This window comes from Bicyclus anynana, chromosome 15, assembly GCF_947172395.1.
Source record: "Bicyclus anynana chromosome 15, ilBicAnyn1.1, whole genome shotgun sequence".
NCBI lineage: Eukaryota > Metazoa > Arthropoda > Insecta > Lepidoptera > Nymphalidae > Bicyclus > Bicyclus anynana.
Window position 1 is genome coordinate 3,349,364 of NC_069097.1, and position 16,917 is coordinate 3,366,280.

General features: G+C 37.0%; 1 protein-coding gene across 1 annotated transcript; it reads right to left on the minus strand.

Annotated features, from left to right (window-relative positions):
- Positions 1–84: 84 nt before the first annotated feature.
- On the minus strand, positions 85–15,643 carry LOC112044993 (farnesoate epoxidase). The gene is made up of 9 exons (XM_024081017.2): positions 15,431–15,643; positions 15,109–15,360; positions 13,439–13,664; positions 9,829–10,009; positions 7,133–7,229; positions 6,093–6,279; positions 4,494–4,611; positions 3,564–3,702; positions 85–805 (listed from the first exon to the last, which is right to left on the minus strand). The coding sequence occupies exons 1-9, from the start codon at positions 15,507–15,509 to the stop codon at positions 603–605; spliced, it is 1,482 nt and encodes a 493-aa protein (XP_023936785.2). The 5' UTR covers positions 15,510–15,643; the 3' UTR covers positions 85–602.
- Positions 15,644–16,917: the final 1,274 nt, after the last annotated feature.

Below are 16,917 nucleotides of genomic sequence, written 5' to 3' on the forward strand. Positions count from 1 at the left end.
AGCTATGTATGATATTCCTGGCTTTCTTCCTGAATTTCTAAACAGTAAATAGGTTTATCGTTTATATAAAGTAAAACAACAGGGTCTAAATTAAATTTAATAAGACTAAATTAAATTAAATCTATTGTCGCTCTATACGTATTTTAATCGTTTATTATATAGTCCCACACCCAATATAATCATATAGTTTAAATTTAAAATAATATAATTTATATTTTAACAATCATTCTTTAAAGGTACCAGCGGTGAAGAGTCCTTACCGGTCGATTCCCGCCGGGTTACCTTTTAAAAATCCATACATACTACATTCATTATTGTAATAAATATGTATGGATGTATGAAAAACCGGAATTTGTATCAAGCGTTAATTTACTTTTCTTTACCTTCGCCGGCTTACCTTCGACAAAATTCCATTCTTCGCCACTGATAGGTACCTATATACCTACCCGTCGAAACATAAGTATATTATTATAATCGTGTTGGTACAATATAAGATATCAAACATAAAAGTTAAGTACCTAACTATATCTCTATTGCGTAGGTACACGCCTTAATAAATATGTTTTTCTTATCGGTATTGAGAAATAAATTATTATCAACTACTAGTAAGTTGATTTGTGACGTATATTTCTAGGTTCAAATACAATTCTAAATTCTTTAGCGGAGAGAGTGACTCCATCGATGGGTTCTGTGCTTGGTAGAGGGTCTTCTTCAGGCACTTTAAGGTTGAAACTTTGCAACAGATTGGTCAGAAACATGAACAGTTCTGAACGGGCCAATCCTTCGCCAATACACCGTCTTTTACCTGTTTGAAGAAAAAATAAATATATACAGGATGCTAGGGAGTTAATTCCCATAACTCAGGGGTTATTCTTTACCGAAAATTAATTAAAATTTTTCAAAGAACATGTGTTCTAAAATTAATATTTTCGGAGTAAATAATATTTCTTTTGTAAAAAGATCTTAAAATGTGTCAGGCATCCTTATAATGATGACGTAGCCAAATTTTAAAATGCAAGGATAGTCAAAGGCGTGTGTTGTGTTACATGGATAGTCGGAATTATTTGAATTACTTTGTATGAAAACATAAAAAGTTTTTTTTATCACCATCATCATCATCATATCAGCCGATGGACGTCCACTGTAGGACATAGGCCTTTTGTAGGGTCTTCCAAACATCATGATACTGAGCCACCTGCATCCAGCGAATCCCTGCGACTCGCTTGATGTCGTCAGTCCACCTGGTGGGGGGTCGGCCAACACTGCGCTTACTAGTGCGGGGTCGCCATTCCAGCACTTTGGGACCCCTAACGAACTATGTGCCCCGTCCATTGCCACATCAGCTTCGCAACTCGTTGAGCTATGTCGGTGACTTTGGTTCTTCTGCGGATCTCCTCATTTCTGATTCGATCACGTAGAGATACTCCTAACATAGCTCGTTCCGTCGCCTGCTGTGTGACTCTGAGCATTCTTATGAGGCCCATAGTTAGCGATTTTTTTTATATAAATTAAAGAATATTAGTTATGCAGTTCGGTTTCTATAAGCGTTGTATAAATTATATTTATTTGAAGTTATGGGAAATACTCCCCTGCACCCTGTATATTTATTTGAACACACACATACATCGCCATCTAGCCTGAAAGTAAGAGTAAGTGTATCTAAAGATAAATGATGATAAACATGACGATAATCTGGTTAAAGCTGAAAAGGAAAAGTATCAAAATACTTGGACCTTGCTCACGAGATTACCGCCATTTGGAATGTTGAGTCATCTATTATTGTTCCGATAGTAGGTACAGTCAATGGTTTTAAAGCGAATAAGCTTCGACCAACACCTTAAGAAGCTTTCGCTTAACTGGTAAAGGGTCGGCAGGCAGAGATTCTTGAGACAGCGCACTCTAGAGCCCTGACCACCGTTTGCTTGGGGACTTAAATGTCCCGCAGCCGGAGGGTTTATTTTTTTATAAATTTTTAATAGTTTTTAGTACTTTACTTTAGTATACTTTATATAAAATGAACATTGTTAAAAATAAAAAATAAAAGGAAAAATAAATAAATGAGAATTTTTTATGTTGGCTTGACATTGTAAACATCGAATGCCTTTTAGCAGACTCAGAAGTGATTACAAAAATAACAAAACTAATGTCGAGCAAAGGTTCACAACATTTGTCAGGACAACTTAATTAACAAATCAAACTGTAACCAAAATAAGGCCGTCGAATGGCAGAGAATGATCTTGAGTGAAGTCACGCACTTGTAAACGTTTTGTGTAGGGTTAAAGGATACTTTGACTGCTAACAAACACTCCCCTTTTCCACTCAAGTCACTCTCAAGCCTATCCCAAGTAACCCATAAAAAATTACACTACAAGAGATGTGGGCGGCTCGAACGCCACGAGTACACTGAAGCTAACACGAGATCGATCGACGGCATATCCGTCTCAGACTACTATTACCTACACTTGTTATTAAAAACATGTAAATTTAAAAGCGGCAGCGTCGTTGCAACGCGGCGATAACTTGCCCTATATCGGGCAAAGCGGAGCAATAAAAAAAAACCGTTAAAATTCGTTAAATGAAAACAAACTTTGCACACTAATTAATCACTAAGTGGCAATTCTTGTAAAAATTGTGCAACTTTCTATGAGGATATTTTTTTAGCAAACTCTGTTTAATTGATATGTTTTCAAGATAAGACCTTATCTTTGATTACATAAAATGTAATCCGTAATTGTGGGTGTGTAAATGATAATGTGTTTGTGTAGGTAATGATTATTGATTGTACATTTGTTGCAAAACATTTATTTAATACTATTTATTTATTGTGGCTTTTTAATTGTTTTTATTAACTCGGTCTTATTGAATTATAATGTAGTTGGAATAATAAATTGGTTCATTTTATAGGAATCTATTTTAGAACACTGTAAGAATCAACATTCTCCTCCTATTTGGGATCCCATAAGAGATCAATATAGAAAAGCAATCAGTCATACAAAATCCAATAATAAATACCATACATCTCAATTCTTAACATGTGTTAGATTCTGTTAAACTATTGCATATCTTTTATCGCGGACTACGATCACGGCGACCGAATCAAGAAATTCCGTAACGAAAATAAACCTAACACCCTCACACCGACCGGAACAGCGGTGCGGCGTTGAAAACCGTGCATCGTCTAACGTCATTTCAGTTCGGTAGACTTCGGCACGATGTTTATGCCTTGATCACACGTACCGAGCATACGGGCGAAGCAGTGCCCTAGGCCGAGTACTCGGTACGTATACACATGTCGACGAGTGCTCGGCCGAGCACTCGACCGAACGAAGCGCCGAGACAGTAGCTCTGCTCCCGTATGTTTTTGATTATAAACCAAGATCCCAGAGCGCTCTGACAAAGCTTATATTCACAACCTAGGTTTTCAGTAGCGTCTCACGTTCTTTGAATACTTGCATCTTTGTGGAGACTTGCTCTGTGATACATGAGGCCTTAGCTATGTGGCAAGTCGATAATCTTTCTACAAACGCTAACATTACGAAATGACGAGTTAAAACACTAATTACCGCTTCCAAAAGGCATCAGCCATTCGTCTTGTATTAGGTTGCCCTCTTTGGTTAGGAAGCGCTCCGGACGAAACGATGCAGCATCCTTCCAATGTTCACCGTTGTGGAGATCGTGGATAGCCAGTAACACAAATGTGTCCTGAAACAATATTATGAAATAAATACGCAACAAATGAAGCCACAATAGATTAGGGCTAAAGGTGCTGGACTCCTCTGCTCCTTTTTCAAACCTTTCTTCTATTCCTGTTTCTTCAATTCAAGAGTGAATAGGCATTTTCTAGGCAAGCGCGTTTCACCGTAGGCTACATTATCGCTTCATTATTCATCATTATCAACCCATATTCGGCTCACTTACCTTGGAGTATTCCCGTGGTTCTTTCAGAAACGGAAATTAATACGCCACTGGCATCGCCTTCAAAGTGGGCAGAAGGAAGCACATACGGTGTTTTTTTTCGCTTTTTAGTTTATTTTTGTCATTTTGAAGTCGGTTGAATTTTTTTGTTAAAAACGAAAGCGTCACAGTATGGGCAATTTCGTTATTTTTATTTTAACACAAAATTACAGAACCGATTTCCATGAAAATTAAAAGGAACCAATCTGGAAGTATACTCTTTCCAACAAAAAAAGAATTTCAAAATTGGTTAAGAAATGACGATATTTATAAGGAAAAAACATAAAAAATGGCCATTTCAGTTCAGGGCATATACCTAGGTATATTACACACCGTTAAAGTAAATGTTTTAACTGTACCTACTAACTAACTTGATAAGATAGAAATGCAATCGCAAAAACCAAATTAGTGTTACATTTCTAGGAGAGAATTAAGAAATTATATAAAGAAAGTTTTATGTTATTTTATTTCCTCTTTTAGTAGGTGAATAGTAAAGGCCTTATGTAATTTTGGACCATCTCTGTTAATATTTAATTTACCTTAGGTATCGTGTAATTGCCAAGTTTTGCATCTTCCAATGCCATATGCGGTATTCCCACAGCAGCTACACTCGATATGCGCAGTGACTCAAGCAGAACCGCTTCTGTATAAACCATCCTGTGAATTAAAGAAGCATAGACTTATGAAATAGCCAGACGGTATCTCGCTAAAAAACAACTGAAGCACTATGATGGCGCAGAGTATCTTTGCTTGAGTTTGAACTTAGAGTATATTGTCAGATATAGGAAATTACTGGCGGTCTGTCTGTAATGTAAATTTAATATAAACAATATTAATTTCGTGTACCTAGTTCATGGAACAAGGGCCCGATATATCGATATCAATTAATAAAAGTTAAGGATATGTTATAAAAATTAATCTAAAAATCATGTATTTTTCCAATTTTCCAAACGTCAAAAACGCTGTCGTCCGTTTTGTGACGTCATGATGTTACTTGATGTACTAAACCTCAAACTAATTACTAACAAATATTTTTGTTAAACCAATCTAGTAGAACGATAATGATCAATTTAAGGCCATTTAAAAAAAGTGTCAACTAGCCTATTGGGGTGCGCTTATTAGTTAAGGAGACGGCGTCTGGACTTTTTAATTCGTCTATGTCACATATAGAAGAGACATTATAGTAGTATACGTTACCTGGCTAACGTTAGTTTTAGCACGTTTCAGTTATATTATTCATACACATCATTCGTAACCGTCAACTGTATCACTTATTTACAAAATGTCGTCATCGTATTATAAATACGTAGATTAAATCATGACTAACAGGCTGGATTAACTTTGAGGACTAAAGCAATCATTTCCTACAGTTAAACTCTATGCGTTTGAGAATTCGACACTCAGTGGTTGAATGGCCCCCTGGGGGTGCCCCTGCAAAGTCTATGAATTACACTATTAGTGTCTGTTTACCCATTTATCTATGACTCAAAAATGGATACAATTAGGTAGGTAGGTATTCATTTATTATTCATTTATAACCCTCGACCCAAAAAGAGGGATGGTATATGTTTGACGTGTCTGTCTGTCTGTCTGTCAGTCTGTCTGTGTTTGTCTGTGACACTATAACTCGCGAACAGATGATGCGATTTCAATTTAGTTTTTTTTTTGTATTGAAGGTGACTTATGCGCAAGTGTTCTTAGACATGTTTGATGAAAATCGGTAGAGTTTTTTAATAGTTGTGGGAGGTGAAAGTGGGGAAGATAAAAATAATGTCTGCAAATATAATCGAGTAGGGTCTAAAATGAAAGCGCACTGAAAGAGAATATTGATGATTTGATCGAGAGTGTGATTAATAATCTCATGACATTCAGGGGTTTTTTTAAATTTTAAATTATGAATAAAGACTGTTGTTTTTTTATCAATACTAAAATTAAAGAGATAAATGTGATGATGTCGGGGTTAATCTCTGGGTCTACTGAACTGATTTTGAAAATTCTTTTACCACCCACGTTATTTGTGAGTGTCATAGGCTATGTTTCATTCACGTATTCTCACGGGTACAGAAACTACCGGATGAAACCACGGTGCATCGGCTAGTGTAAAGATTAATCACTAATGTAAAACAATAAAAATATACTTAGATCGATCACTCAGAGTAGGGCGTCGAGAATATCCAACTTCAACGTCAATTTCGTATTGCAATTTCTTCTGAACTTCTGGATTTCTTACGACGTGCAAGAGCATAAACACGGCTGTGTTGCTGACAGTTTCTACTCCAGCCTCAAGAAGGTCGAGGCATATTACTAGTAGCTCTTCAGTAGAAACTAAAATCAGTAAATATTATGAATATTATTTAAACGGGTACATACCACGATATAACGACGAGATTTTTAATGTCGATATTTCGACCCAGTTGCATGGATCGTGGTCACGACGGGACTGAAGTTGCGAGATGCGAAGTTGACTTAAGCTGTTAGGGGCAGAATCGATCTACCCTCTTTCTAGTTCTTTTTCTATTTTTCAGTTTGTCGTCGTTTTATAGTGGTATGCACCCGTTTAAATAATATTCATGACGAACAACCACGAAATAAGTTTAAAATCATTAAAAGCAGTAAAATTCATATATCATTTTCCTGTCAAGATTTGTGATGTAAGAACATAATATGCTTAGTAGCCCAGGATCCGTGAAGCATTTTGACGTGACGACGTCTTCTAATTCGATGGAGCTGGCTGCATACTCGAAAAAAGATGACGTCATACGTCGTTCCCTCACTCTAGGGTTGCCAACTTTTTTTACAAGAAATAAAGTATGTTCAGGTGTATGAAGATTATTAAATAGTATTTTAGAAAATCGAACATTTTTTTTTTAAAAAGCAACCATTCCATTAGAATTTTCTTATGACGTTGTCACTATCGTCAGTGAACTAACTTTACAGACAACCGATTTTTTTATTTGAATTTGTATTGAATTACTATCAAGTTAATTTTCCGTGAGTAGCTTCATTTTGAAGAGACGCTCAACTTTTATATTTACAAAAATTTTTGTCATTTTTCAAAACAATAAATTTTACAAAAGATTTTAATCAACATAGATATTATTATATAATTAAATAAAGCATTATAAAGCTTTTTGTTAATTAAAAAAAATCAAACGATTAGTAAAAATATAAAACGTACAGTCACTCTTCTTCGAATTCATTTCAATTAAAAACATGTCTATAACATCCCTTGGCTTCCTTGCATCGATCGTCTTTTGATGTTCTTCTACTGTAGTCTGAAATACGAAATATTGTTTTTTACATTAAGCACGTTATCAACTGACAGTCCAGTAATTTTAGGCATTTTGAACCACAATCTGGAGAAATATACCTTTATTACGGTGTTATTATGAAGATCTGAAAAATCGAAGTGCCGGGTAAAAAAGTTACAAAGGTCAAAAGGTTACAAAAAACAGTTTTTCGCTAATATTTTGCTCGGAGGTCATTAAAGGTTATTATGACAATTGTTCCTCATAAAATTGTCTACAAAAAATGCCTCTTGCATTTTTTCTGTAAATGTTAATAATAAATATTAGCAAAAAACTGATTTTCGTGATTTTTTGACCGTTGCAACTTTTTTAGGCGGCACGATATCAACCGTATCACCGTAATAAAGGTGTTTGCAAAAATTCAGCTCATTAGGAATTTTTCCCTAAATAAAACCTAAAATAACTGGACTATGAGTCGTCCATCTAATATATAAAATTCTCGTGTCGCGGTGATTGATACCAAATTCCTTCGAAACGGCTTGACCAACTTTTATGACATATGCATATCGAGTAGGTCTGAGAATCAGCCAACATCTATTGGCCCTAAATGATATACTGTTACAAGTTCCTCAATTACGAGTGGTATTAACATTCATTATTTATGTTATATTATAAATAAGAGGGTATTTGATGATTTGAGCTCAGTTGTTTGTTAGGCAGCGTGGACACCGTCACGCTGCTCATGAATTGTTAAGTGTGGGCATGAAGAACATGTCGGACAGGGAAGGTGAGTGTTTATGCATTCTGAAAGAATCCTTTAAACCCACACCCAAGGCCACAAGTCCTGGGATCTGCTCGAAGTGGTTCCTCTACAACAAAATATTGGATAATCACTGTCGCATAAACAAAACAATGTTTCCTGAGTTGGCTAATAATACTATATAGTCTTTTACAAATTATATGACCTTATAGGAGAGGATTTGGAGCCTATACCCACCACACCTCTCCAAACCGGTCTGGCGGTCATGATAAATGATATAAATAAACAAAATATGACCTCACGACTCAATTATTAACGCAGACTGTAGCAGGTAAAGTATGTAACGTATAAAATACAATTAGCATGAAAATACGAACGTTGTGATACGGAAAAACCTTGCACTTGAAACAGATTACTATCTAATGAGTATTTTTTAAGTTAATGTTTAACATGATTGTATCGAGTACCTACTCGTGTCTGCGTTGTTTGTAAGTCGATCATGACTTACAATAAAAACAAATCATAAAATAATTTAACCAAAATCAGATATATAACATCGTACGTGCTACCTTCTGATCACTTTGAAGGTGGTGCCAACACAGTGATGCATTCACAAGCCGTTTAAATATAAAGCTTTTCGATTTTCAGACAGTTCTTTCCCGCCTTCAAACTGATCAGATGGTAGCACGTACGATGGTATTTTTCGCTTTTCACTTTAGTTTTCAGACTATTAGTGGAATTCATAGCATAGACCATGCAGGGGCACCCCCAGAGGACCATTCACGCGCTGAGTGTAATTTCTCAAACGCATAGAGTTTAAATTCGACACTCAGCGGGTGAACCATTCCCTGGGGGCGCCCCTACAACGTCTATGAATTCCACCGTAAATCTCCACTAATGATACTCTTTTTTTTTTTTGTTTATATTTTTCAAGATAATCTACGTAAATACATACATTGTAGTCGGTACGTACTTTGACTCTTCGTTGTACAGATAACGCATAAAAAAATGGAATAATTACCGTTGGAAACAATATATTAAACGATAATTTTATTGTTGACTTGTTACTGACTGGACTAATTTTCATCATTGTTGTTTTGACCCGGTTGTAAAAAAAATTACCTATGGCATAATTAACTATTTAATTTTTTACGAGTACTCGAATGATTTCTAGTACAGAGTTAAATAGTTAGTTAGTTTAGTTGCAATACAAACAAAACCATAGTTTCTATAAACTCCAGCACACGCTAAGCGCTCTTGAATTTGTTACGATCTTTTTGATGTTGTCTTTAAATGATTTACTAATTTTCTTTTACGTCGGTAAGTTTAGTATAGCAGATATATAAATTGTGGACAGATAGGACATCTTAGTCTACAGACTGTAGTCACTAGCTTTTATGAATTTGTTGTAAGCTTTTTGATTTTGTCTTCGATTTAGTCATTCAAACATTTCGTATTTTTTTTTCATTCTTTACAAGTTAGCCCTTGACTACAATCTCACCTGATGGTAAGTGATGATGCAATCTAAGATAAAATCGGGCTAACTTGATAAGAGGAGGATGAAATCCACACCCCTTTCGATTTCTACACGAAGTCGTATCGGAACGCTAAATCGCTTGGCGGTAGGGTGGTAACTGGTTCCGGTACGATGTCGTGTAGAAACCGAAAGGAGTGTGGATTTTCATCCTCCTAACAAGTTAGCCCGCTTCCATCTTAGACTGCATCATCACTTACCATCAGGTGAGATTGTAGTCACGGGGTAACTTGTAAAGAAAAAATCAATAATAAACCGACCAACAAAACCTTCCTTAAACATCTATATTATCACTATATGTATTTAAAAAAAATAAACAGCACGTTACTTACACGTAAGAAGTCATACAGAGCATCGTGAATGGCTCTTAGCTCGGTATATCCAATTAAATTTGGTACAACATGCCTGAGGAACGGCAAGAAATTCAATATACCTCCACTCATATCAACAACTTTGAAGGATCTTGTGATTAGATCGCACAAAACTTTTAATTGCTCGTTTGCCAAATCATACCTAAAAGGAAATTATATCAATTATTATTTATAGAGAAGCCGTGATAGCCCAGTGGATATGACCTCTGCCTCCGATGCCGGAGGGTGTGGGTTTGAAATTTTGAATCCGGTTCGGGGCATGCACCTCCGACTTTTCAGTTGTGTGCATTTTAGGAAATTAAATAGCACGTGTCTCAAACGATGAAGGAAAACATCGTGAGGAAACCTGCATACCAGAGAAATTCCTTAATTCTCTGCGTGTGTGAATCCGCATTGGGCCAGCGCGGTGGACTATTGGCCTAAACCCTCTCATTCTGAGAGGAGATTTGAGCTCAGTAGTAAGCCGAATATGGGTTGATAATGATGATAATTATGACGATTATTTATAGACTTTGAAGTGCCTAAATGTATTTTTTTTATCCTTGTGATTCATCAACATTATCATCCCACATTCGGCTCACTGCTAAGCACGAGTCTCCTCTCAGAATGAGAGGGGTTAGGCGAATAGTCCACCACGCGGGCCCAATGCGGATTGGCAGACTTTATACACGCAGTGATTTAAGAAAATTCTTTGGTATGCAGGTTTACTCACGATGTTTTTCCTTTACCGTTTGACACATTATAATATTTAATTTCTTAAAATGCACATAACTGAAAAGTTGGAGGTGCATGCCCCAAGCCAGATTCGAACCTACGCCCTCCGAAATCGGAGGTAGAGGTCAAATCCACTCGGCTATTACGGTTCAAATCTTGTCATTAGATCAGACTTTTAATTGCTCGTTTGCTAAATCATACCTAAAAGGAAATTGTATCAATTAAAAACATTATAATTAATAGAAACTTTTCGGAAAATTTCTTATCCGACCTTGTTTTAATGAGATAGGTCATTTTGTTAAATATTCTCGTTAAAATAATTAACAGGTGGATTTTACTAAATTACTTCTCTCGATAAATCACCTAGCTGTTACGAACATAAGAAAAACTAGCTAATCAACGCGGTTTCACCCCCCAAAGATTCTGTTCTCGTAGACATTTGTACATGAAAGTAGCTTGACTTCTACCTATCTATCTTCCAAATTACATCCAGCTCCTTTTAACTGTTGGGGTGTAATTGAGTAACATCCATCCATCCAAATTTTCGCATCACACTAAAATGTATAAAGGCAATGATAATTTTATACTATAGATTCGTTACGTCCCTACAAAATCATCGCAAAAATTGATTCGAATAATAGGCTACAACACTAAGTGCACACATGCATAATTTTGTCTTTAATTCCATTATATATTAATGTATATATAGTTTTTACACTTCCTGAACACACAACTCGACATTGGAGACGATATTTAGGTATTATTTATTTAAATAACGTTCGATGTTGACTACAACTAACACATCCTAACACATCTAACAGTATTTAATATCATTATATAAAGGCGAATATTTGTGTGTGTGCTTGTTACTCTTTTAGGCAGCAAATATTGAACCGATTAGTCTGAAATTTAATTTATTTAGTTAAACGAAAAGTTAGGTAAAGTGAAGAAGAAGAAGAAACGCAGGAAAAAGTCTTTTGATAATTAGCAAGTTATACGCGGACAGAGTAAGTATTACGTTATCAATCCATATTCGGCTCACTGTTGAGCTCGAGTCTCTTCTGAGAATGAGAAGGGTTAGGCCTATAATCCACCGCGCTGGCCCAATGCGGATTGGCAGACTTCACACACGCAGATAATTGAGAAAATTATCTGGTATGTAGATAATTTATGTTCGCGCGATGTTTTCCTTCACCGTTTGAGAAACGTGATATTTAATTTCTTGTTGAAGTATTATTAATGTAATTTCTTGTTAAAGTATTATTAGTATTATTAGTATTATTATTTAATGGCCTCCGTGGCGCAGTGGTATGCGCGGTGGATTTACAAGACGGAGGTCCTGGGTTCGATCCCCGGCTGGGCAGATTGAGATTTTCTTAATTTGTCCAGGTCTGGCTGGTGGGAGGCTTCGGCTGTGGCTAGTTACCACCCTACCGGCAAAAACGCACCGCCAAGCGATTTAGCGTTCCGGTACGATGCCGTGTAGAAACTGAAAGGGGTGTGGATTTTCATCCTCCTCCTAACAAGTTAGCCCGCTTCCATCTTAGACTGCATCATCACTTACCATCAGGTGAGATTGTAGTCAAGGGCTAACTTGTAAAAAAAAAAAAAATAATAATACGTTACTTAACAATCTTGGGTGCCGTATAATTATAAAATAAGTATTGCAAAAAACGACATTGCAATATGTCCGGTCAATTTAGTAACCTTGTGTGCTTTTGCTATAGAAGCAGTTAGATATACTAACTTTTCAAAAGTGCTATTATGTTAAGTTTGTCAGGTACGATGTTTTTAAAACTCGTTACTTTTCATATATATCTCCCTCTATCTATAATGAGTTGTTAAAACGAGAAAAACAGGAAGGCACCATTATATAATGATTTATTTATTTTGCTATCATCCGCGAAAATTCGGCGAACCCATGCGACAACGTCACCCAGGTCCGACAAAATACTCTCTACGTACGTTTCACCCCGAAACCGGAGCATCCTCAGGAGATGTTGACTCTACAACGTGCAATTGCAAAGTCAAAAAGGAAGGCACCATTTTTCAAACATTTCAAGAGGCTAATTCACCAATTTTACGTATGTTAGTTGACATAATATACGAAAATGAGATTCTATGTAACAAATGTCATCCGTTGTCTACTGACAACCCTTCGTGAATATCATACAGTAGGTATATGACATTTGCCAGTTGATTAGATGTTTATTTTAATTTAATGAATGAAAAATGTCTTAATTAGAGTCATAACTAAATAACAACATCAGTTCTAGACTAGAATAATTATTTAAGTCTGATTACAAAATTCACGAATTCAACAAAAACACACATTTTAAAAAATGTTATCAAGTTTAAATTCTAATTATTTTTAGTAATTTTGATTTAGCATAAATATAGAAATTTACAATTTAACGTGCTAAAATGGCAGGTCTCTTTTAAAATTAACACTTTCGACTGTTGAGTGTAAAAAATATTAATACATAATACCTATCTAGTCATAAAAGCACTGTTTTTCCATTTTTAAAGCCTCGGCGGCGGAATCTTGGCGCAGTGATCCAGCTGTTCGTGTGAAACGTGAAAGCAAAAATTGGTAAAATGTAATCTACAGTGTCACTTATTCTGGTGCTTCCCGAAAAAAAAAACATATAAAAACCGCCTATAGAGTTTCACTTTTGAAATGACAAAAATTAAAAAAGCAATATTTTTCCCGGGTTAAGCGAGCACCCAAAAAATTATAACACTCTGCATAGAATAACTGTCTTATTTATGTGTTTACCCAGGGCTCCCAACAAATTTTGATACAGGACCCCTCCAAGGCACGCTATACCACTAGGAAAATTAAAAAAAAGCCTACCTTTTGCCAGCAACTAGCTTCCACAGTATATTGACGATGCATACGTCGAACATGTGATTGACCACTACCGGTACTCCAGCATCAGCCATTCGCATGTCAATCAGTGCATTGCATTCTTCGCTTATATTGGCCTCCATAGAACGCGAACCATAACCGAAGACTCTGAGGCTTTTCAAAACCATCCGTCTCGTCTTCGTCCATGTTGCACCATCAGAAAATACTAATCCTGTAAATAGATCTAATTATTTTAGAATTGTGCAAAGGAGATAGTCCATTTCAGGTCCACTCTTGTACCCCGTATCATTAAAATTTAAATACAAGGATTTTATTAAAATTTATTAAAGTGAATAAATATAACTAAATAGATAAAATAAAAACCCAAGTTTTGGAGTTATATCAAGATGGCGCCCCTACAGCAACTGATTAGACTGACTGTCTTATAATTGAGATAGATCGTCATCATCAATAACAGCCGATGGACGTCCACTGCTGGACATAGGCCACTTGCATAGACTTACAAACAAAATGGACACGAACCGCCAGCATCCAGTGGCTCCTTGCAACCCGCTTGATGTCCTCGGTCCACCTAGTGGGGGTCGACCAACACTGCGCTTTCCGGTGCGGGGTCCCAGCACTTTGGAACCCCAACGTCCATCGGCTCTTCGGATTATGTGCTCTGCCCACGCAAATCGTTGAGCTAACAGTCAGTGTCAGTCTCGTCAGTAATTTTGGTTCTTCTGCGGATCTTCTTATTTCTGATTCGATCACGCAGAGAAACTCCAAGCATAGCTCGCTCTATCGGCCGCTGAGTGACTTTGAGCCTTGAGAAAATTATTTGGAGGCAATAATCAAAATAAACATGACGATTTTATTGCCAGCTCTTCCCAGCAGAACCGGTGGTTCTTACAAGTAGTCAAACTTGACGTTTTAATTATCTACGTGTGTGAAGTCTGCCAACCCGCATCGGGCCAGCGAGGTGGACTTATCCCTCATATTCTGAGAGGAGACTCGTGCTCAGCAGTGAGCCGAATATGGGTTGATGACAACATACCAAAAGCACACTTACGCTGTATACGTATAAAAATAATCTTAAAATTAATACCAATTTGTTTTGAAGTTTGCGAATACAGCGAGTGGCAATTTATAAAATTGCGCTCTCAATTATTAGCTGTCTCATCAATTGTCGCGATGATGTAGGAAAATCGTTACAACTTTGCGAGCGAGCCTGTGCCAATTTTTTATTTAATTTGCATAAATATAAGGGAAAATGACAATTTCTCTTATTTCTTGAAGGTTTTCATAATAATTCCAATAATACCTTCTTTGGCGCAGTTAATAACGAACTTAATTAAAGTAATTAGAAAGACATTACATATGGAGCAAAATCAATTTATTATATTTTGGCATCGTTAGAATAGCCGATGGACGTTGGGGTCCTAAGGTGCTGGAATGGCAACCCCGCACTAGCAAGCGCAGTGTTGGTCGACCCCCCACCAGGTGGACTGACGCAGGCATCAAGCGAGTCGCAGGGATTCGCTGGATGCAGGCAGCTCAGGATCGTGATGTTTGGAAAACCCTAAAAAAGGCCTATCTATGTCCTGCAGTGGACATCCATCGGAGTGATATGATGATGATGAAAGTGTAAAGAAATATAGAAAAACATAACTTACCAAGTTTCTTATTGAAAGATCTAAGCAAATAAAAAAATCCATTCGGTCTACCGTCAAACACTTCCCTAGAAGACACTTCCCTGATCATATCTTTACCAGAAACCACAACTACGTTAGTAGAACCAAATCGAAGACCAAGTATGTTGCCGTATTTCTTGGCCCAATCTTGCCATACACTGTGATGATATTTAAGTTTCTTCAAGCTTAGCCAAAGTGATAACAAATTGCCTATAAAAGGCATCAAAGGTGGACCTAAAATCACAAAACTTTAGTTATTTCATCAGGGATATTTCACAAAAAACTTCGCAATGATAATTGTAACCTGGCGGATACGACTCCGGTTTCTCCACAACATCTTTGAACACTAGTAGGAGTAAAACAAAAATTATTAAAGGCCACATCTTCCTTTCGGAAGTGTAATGAGACTATTGAATGCCAAGTACAGAGTGTACTTCCAGATAAAATCGGAAAAACTTACGTAATAACATTAGTTATTCAAATGTTCCGTGGATGTTGAACATCCTTGATGTTACACATACTTGTACATGAAAATACACATTGTATTGAAGATACTGATAAAAATCAGTCTACTGTAGGTTGTGTGTGTGTTAGAAGCTATCGTAGGTGTCATCGTAGATCACAATACGCCGATTTTTCGCATACGTAGCGATCAATGGGATTCAATCTTTCAACATTCAACATATTATATACATACTAGCGGACTCGCTCAAGCTTCGCTTTGACTTATTAATTTATTTATTTGCACTTCTTCCCTATCCCTACCTTACACTACCATACTCCTGCCCCTACCCCTACCCTACCCCTACCCTACCTCTACTCTACCCCTACCCTACCCTACCCTACAACTACCCTACCCCTACCCTACCCCTACCCTACCCCTACCCTACCCCTACCCTACCCCTACCCTATCCCTACCCTACCCCTACCCTACCCCTACCCTACCCCTACCCTGCCCCTACCCTACCCCTACCCTACCGCTACCCTACCCCTACCCTATCCCTATACCATACCCCTACCCTACCACTACCCTATCCTAGGATTTACGGGTTTGAAAAATAGATGTTGGCCGATTCTCAGACCTACTGAATATGCACAAAAAATTTCATCAAAATCGGTCAAGCCGTTTCGGAGGAGTTCAAGTTCGAACACCGCGACACGAGAATTTTATATATTAGATTATATGCTCGCGGACGCCCGCGTCTTCGTCCGCGTGGAATTCAGTTTTTTACAATTCCCGCGGGAACCATGGATTAAAAGTAGCCTATGTGTTATTCCAGAGTAAAATATATTTCCATTCCAAATTTCGGCCAAATCGCTTCAGACTTCACACTTACCCACACACTTTTGCCTTTATAATATTAGTGTGATAGTGAGATTCTTTTTTTAGAAATATTTGTCATAACTTTTAAATATCACAAATATTCCCATTCCCATACTTAAAAGCTTGGCTAATCATTGGCACTAATTTAATAATAATAATAATCCAAATGTTGATGTCAACTATTATTGTTCCGATAGTTGTTTCAGTCAATGGTCTTATAGCGAAAAGCTTCGACCAACATCCAACAGTTAAGCGAAAGCTTCTTAAGATTTCGCTTAACTGTTGAATCAAGAGTCGGATACAGAAGGTAGTGATTCTTGAGACAGCGCGTATTGTGAGGAGGTTCCTCACTCTGGAGCCCTGACCGCCGGTTGCTTGGCACTGAAATGTCCCGCAGCGGGGTGTTGATTTTTTTATAGTGTTTTGTATTACGAGTATTTTTTGTATTATCATTGTCAAAAAATTTA

Excerpts from the sequence above, each read along its gene's own strand:
- LOC112044993 (XM_024081017.2), bottom strand. The coding sequence starts at position 15,509 with ATGTGGCCTTTAATAATTTTTGTTTTACTCCTACTAGTGTTCAAAGAT. Across the intron at positions 13,665-15,108 it reads ATCTTTCAATAAGAAACTTG|GATTAGTATTTTCTGATGGT; the intron begins GTAAGTTATGTT and ends ATCTATTTACAG. Across the intron at positions 806-3,563 it reads GCTGATGCCTTTTGGAAGCG|GTAAAAGACGGTGTATTGGC; the intron begins GTAATTAGTGTT and ends TTCTTCAAACAG.